At 37.0% G+C, this 5308-nt stretch overlaps 1 protein-coding gene across 1 annotated transcript; it reads left to right on the forward strand.

Annotated features, from left to right (window-relative positions):
* The first annotated feature begins 2188 nt into the window (after nt 1–2188).
* Nucleotides 2189–5308, forward strand: LOC104094500 (myosin-binding protein 7-like). Its single transcript, XM_009600452.4, has 5 exons — nt 2189–2346; nt 2599–4151; nt 4542–4588; nt 4685–4781; nt 5026–5308. Exons 2-5 carry the CDS (start codon nt 2802–2804, stop codon nt 5083–5085), a joined length of 1554 nt encoding a protein of 517 aa, XP_009598747.1. The 5' UTR covers nt 2189–2346; nt 2599–2801; the 3' UTR covers nt 5086–5308.

Here is a 5308-nt window from a genome sequence, read left to right on the forward strand (position 1 = left end):
CAAAACTAGGCATATTCCAATTGTCTGTTGGTTCATAAATTATAAAATTCATATCTAGCCGGTACCCCCTTTGGAATATATGAGTGTTAATACAAATATAATATATAAAAAAAAAAATATCGTAATACAAAAGAAAATTGAAATTTACCACTCGACTTGTGAATTATGTAAACTTGGAGAGAAATTATGTCCTCACTCCTCATTCGTCCGTGGAGATAAGTTTAGATCTGGCCAAACTCTTTTAAACGGAACCTGTTCGGATAAAACTGCTTCAAAAAAACTACCCGATGATTGAGGGTTATCCCTATTTTGCGGAACCTCAATATTGCGAACGTCTTCAGCCTTGACGTACATTTTCAATATTTTTATCACAAGAAGTTTCTGGTGTTCATCCGGAGTCCTCAAAAAATCTGTCAGAGTTTCATCGTCTTCGATGTTAAACTAAGCATAACAGGCAACCCCTTGCGGAGTAACAGAATACGGATATCTTCTGGTTACTTTGATATTAATCGAACGTTTCCTCACACTCATTTTTTACATAACAACGATGCCAATCTATCATACTCCGTTGTAAGTGGCAACTTAACATGACACTGTAGAGAACAACTATACCGTACTGAGTTATTCTCCACTACAACCTCACCCCCCCAATATAATACAACCCTAATTTTTCGCTCTTCGGATATAGTGACAAAATGCAAAATAAGTTAAGCAAACAAATATTTCGGAAGACCTAAAGGATCCTGAATGGATTTTTACCGAATTTTGAAACTCCTTAAATAAGCAAAAAACCAGTCTATATATGTAGCGCGTATTATGTATGCGCTATACCCTCAATTATTGGTGGGTCAGTAAAGTTTACATATAGCGACCCATGCGCTATACCTTAACGGACAAACGTGCCGTTAAGATATAGTGCATTGAAGACATGCGTTATATATAAATTGGTCCTTAGTTTTTTTTTTAACCTATTTTTGTGGTTTGAGTCCAAATAAAGTAAACACTTTGGTTCCCGACTCTTGTTTAGATTGCTTTGATGACTTAAGCATATTGGATTTTCTGACTACATGTTTGTCTCTATTCTACAATTATAAATAGCGGTTACTTTAGGTTGGATGGTCTTCAAATTTTCTCGAAAAATAAAAAATGTTTGTCGTAAAAGAAGACACATCAAATCATCAATTATACATCCAAGATTCTAGTTTATGATTTTGCTCAAGAGGATTTTATACATCATCACCAAGCTCTTAAATATTGAGAAGTCTAGTAGATTGTATTCTTAAATATTGAACGTAACTTATGCCTGAAATAAATACTTTGAGAGAATATTCTTATAAATCTAATATTACGTTTTCGATTCCATTTCACACAATGATGTTTGACTAAGTGACATGGAATTACATGTCTTATATTGGTTAAAGTAAGAAACTAAATTTAGCACATCAGGCATTAAAGTATGAGTAGTTTAAAAATTTTGAACTTTTGTGGGTTGATAAAGCTGTATAGAAATGGAATAATGTCAAACATTTCCAAATACATTAAAAAAAATAAAAGAATATCACATAAATTGAAATGAATAAATTAGAAATTTTGCTGATGAATGTCTAGCATGTTTGGAAGGACAATGTTAACATCTTATCACTCTATTTCAAATAAAATAGATGAAGCAACCCTGCAAGGATTCCAAACTAAGGTATGTTCAAAGCTCGATATATATATTATATCTCACCAAATGCTGTTAGTTTCATGTTTCTATATGTTGTTAATTAATAATTAGATCAGAGGTAGATCAAGAGATGCAGAAAGTGGGTCGAATTATGAGATGCAAATTGAGCGCAGCTCTTAATTAGAGTGTAAGCGGATCCAGAATTTGATGATTGCGGGTGCTACTGTATTTAATGTACAGTAATGAGAGGTTGAATTTGGGTATACATGAAATTGGCCGGTTCGCTCTATTTTAGACGTCAGTGTCCTAGTTTTGGCACCAAAGAAGCTTAGTTTTCATCCGAAAAAGCTACTTTGAACCCTGTATTGACTTACCAGTTGCATGACTGTGTCAACACGTAGTACAAACGTACTTCTTGTCCTAAACACAGGATTATCATCCAACCATAATAACCAACATTAACGGTCATCATTTTCCCATATTGTTTTATTTTCCAAAGTACAGGAGGTATATATATATCCAAATACCCCTCTCCCACCCTCTTTCTCTCCCTCTGCCTCGTTTGATTTTCCTTCTCAATTAGGAATGTATTGATCTTTTTCCTGGATTAAATATTGTAGAGGTGTAGAACATCATCTTTTTCTGCAATTAAGTGCAACATTCCATTTCCCCATTTCCAGGTACCCTAATGATCATCTTCTTTCCTTCTCTTTATATGCACGTATGAGAATCTAGTATATAAGTCGTGGATGCACGTGTACGTATTAGCTAGTGTTTGTTCATGCATGCATGCCATGGATATATAACAATTATTAAAAAATAACGTTAAATGACATGCTTTCAATCTATGTCCATGGTTCAAATGTATAATTTTATGTGTATTTTGTGGTTTTGTGTTTGTGCTAGATATATATTTTCAATATTTATTGCAGGACTGTGAATGAGGAAAGGGCAAATCCAATCATGAACATATGGCCACATCCGATCCATTGTAAGAGGGAGGAATTTGGGACAGAGGCGAATCCAAGCAAATATTTGAGGATTAGAGCCAATGATACCACATAGACTATAAGCCTTGGCAGTTTTCCTTTTTCCCCCTCCATTTGTTTCCAATTTGGTGGATGTTGGTAGGATAATGGATTCTGAAAAATCGGCCTTGTCAACCAGACCGGTCAAATGTTGTGATCGCGAGTGCAGTTGTTGTATGATGAAAAGATCCTTTTCAGGGACTTGGTTTCGGTCTGTGAAGCGGAAGTATGATGAGTCGTCATGTGCTGAAGGTGATGAGAAAAAGCTTTTCATCTTACCTCAAACAGCTCGTGTTGAATTCGAAAACGAATGTGCAGCCCTTCGGGAAATGGTGAGCAGCCAACAACAGATAATTAAGGACTTAAGCAGTGAGTTGGAGGAAGAAAGAAATGCATCCTCCTCAGCAGCCAAAGAGGCAATGTCAATGATATTGAGGGTGCAAAGAGAAAAGGCAGAAGCTCAAATGGAATTAAAACAATTCAAGAGGTTGACTGAAGAGGAAAAGGCACATGACCAGCTGGAGATTATGGCATTGGAGGATTTGTTGTACAAAAGGGAGCAAACAATTCAGTCCTTGACTTGTGAGGTACAAATGTATAAGCACAGAATGATGAGTTATGGCCTCACCGAATCTGAGGTGGAGGGAGAGAATGGGGGCGGCTGTTTTAGCCGAAACAATAGTACTATGGCTGATGAGACTATAATTGATCAAATCCCTACATATGATTACCCTCCCTTGAAATGCTATACAAATGAGAATCAAGTATACTCAGAGGTGGTGGATATCGAGGACGAGAAATATGCATTTGGAGAGACCCCACGTTCGCATGATCAATTGCGAGATTTGGAGGATAGGATCAATCAGCTGGAGAAGACACCAAGAAGCACTACTGATGGAGAGTTATTTAAGAACAATGTCCTTGAAAAGGTTATAGTTGGTCACTCCCCAAGGAGGCTGAGACATTTAAGGAAATACTCAACTGATAGTTTAGCTTCTCCTTTTGCAAAAATTAAAGAAATAAGCTCAGATTTCACTAGGAAACAACAGTCACAAACAGAGGAGTATCCAAAGGTGGATAATTCATCACAAGTGGGAGATGACATGAGTGACAGAGTGTACACTATTGATTCTATACACCAGGAGGCTAGATACAACGTCGACCCCAAGGCAACGGCTGGAATAGCTGATGATTATATAGTTACCCCAAGGGAGTCATTCAATCATACAGATTTTGGAGATCCTGAGGTCACTAAACTGTACCTTAGGCTTCAGGCACTAGAGGCTGATCGCGAGTCAATGAGGCAGGCTATTATTTCTATGCGGACTGATAATGCACAGATGGTATTGCTCAAGGAGATTGCTCAGCAGTTGTGCAAAGAGATGTCACCTGCAGCGAAGACACGAGTTAGGAAGCCATCTGTAATTGGGGGCTTTTCACTCATGTCAGCTTTCAAGGTACAATAACTAGAATAACGATGATCAATATGTCCTGTTTCCCAGTAAATTGTCATTTCAGTTCACAATATATGATGCATAAGGTTTTTGTCCAAGATATTGCAAAGGTAACAGAAACAAGGTTACTCAATTTTGTCAATTTCACTTGATTTTTTCCTTAATCGATGACTATATTAGTTCTGAAATAATGTACTTGTACAGGACATTTTGAAGCATCTTTTTTTGTTAAGAATTAGCAAAAGCTACTTCTTGCCTTATGATATGAAAACTTGCCACCCTTGCTCCACCTCATCTGATCCCCCCCCCCCCCCCCCCCGGGGATCTGGTTTCCTTTTGGTCCTTGTCATGGTTTACTACAGCTGACATATTTGTCTATTTATTTCTATTCAGTGGATTATATCCCTTGTTCTATGGAGAAGAAAAGCACGCCGATGCAAGTGAGTTGATTTTCGCCCAAGCTACTTTCTAGTATTAGCAAGTTGATCAAATTGGCAGTACTCAAATACTCCTAACTTATTATGAAACTTGTATAGGTACATGTTTGGAATGTCAGCCAAGAATACAGGGTTGAGAATGCTTCTAGACAAGGGACCTCGTGTGGGGCGTTGGAGATGTATCTCCAGTACACAGGTGAGAAAAACCAGTTCTCAAAACAGCAATGTGTTCTTACTCTAGAGAAGAGTTACTATCTGTTTACTCTTGCATTTTGACAAGTCCAAAATCTAAATCTATATGATGGATATTGTTGCATCTTAGCTGATCAAGAGGACCTGTTGTGACACTAGGGGGGTCATTATAATTGTCTATTTTAGATAAATATAAGTTTTCTAATGCATCTTTCATGATATATACTTTTAAATTTTAATTGTGGCAGGTGCCCTCTCCCATGTACAAGGACCGATGGCTTGGGATAGAGAACTTGAAGGACTTGTAGTATGAAGTCATATCTAATGGATATATTGAACTTTTACAAATTGTTTAGGGGCTTTCTGGGCCTTGCAATATTTGTTCCCTACCAAGGAATGTAATTTTGTTTGGGCCCCTTAGAAATCAGAAACTCCTTTTCATGTGTTATTTACCCACCCATATTCTTTTTATTCCACAGTTTCATCTACCCCTAATTTTTATGGATTTAAGTTATATATACTTTTTACAAA

This window comes from Nicotiana tomentosiformis, chromosome 10 (assembly GCF_000390325.3).
Source record: "Nicotiana tomentosiformis chromosome 10, ASM39032v3, whole genome shotgun sequence".
Taxonomy (NCBI): domain Eukaryota; kingdom Viridiplantae; phylum Streptophyta; class Magnoliopsida; order Solanales; family Solanaceae; genus Nicotiana; species Nicotiana tomentosiformis.

Excerpts from the sequence above, each read along its gene's own strand:
- LOC104094500 (XM_009600452.4), top strand. The coding sequence starts at position 2,802 with ATGGATTCTGAAAAATCGGCCTTGTCAACCAGACCGGTCAAATGTTGT. Across the intron at positions 4,152-4,541 it reads CACTCATGTCAGCTTTCAAG|TGGATTATATCCCTTGTTCT; the intron begins GTACAATAACTA and ends ATTTCTATTCAG. Across the intron at positions 4,782-5,025 it reads GATGTATCTCCAGTACACAG|GTGCCCTCTCCCATGTACAA; the intron begins GTGAGAAAAACC and ends TAATTGTGGCAG.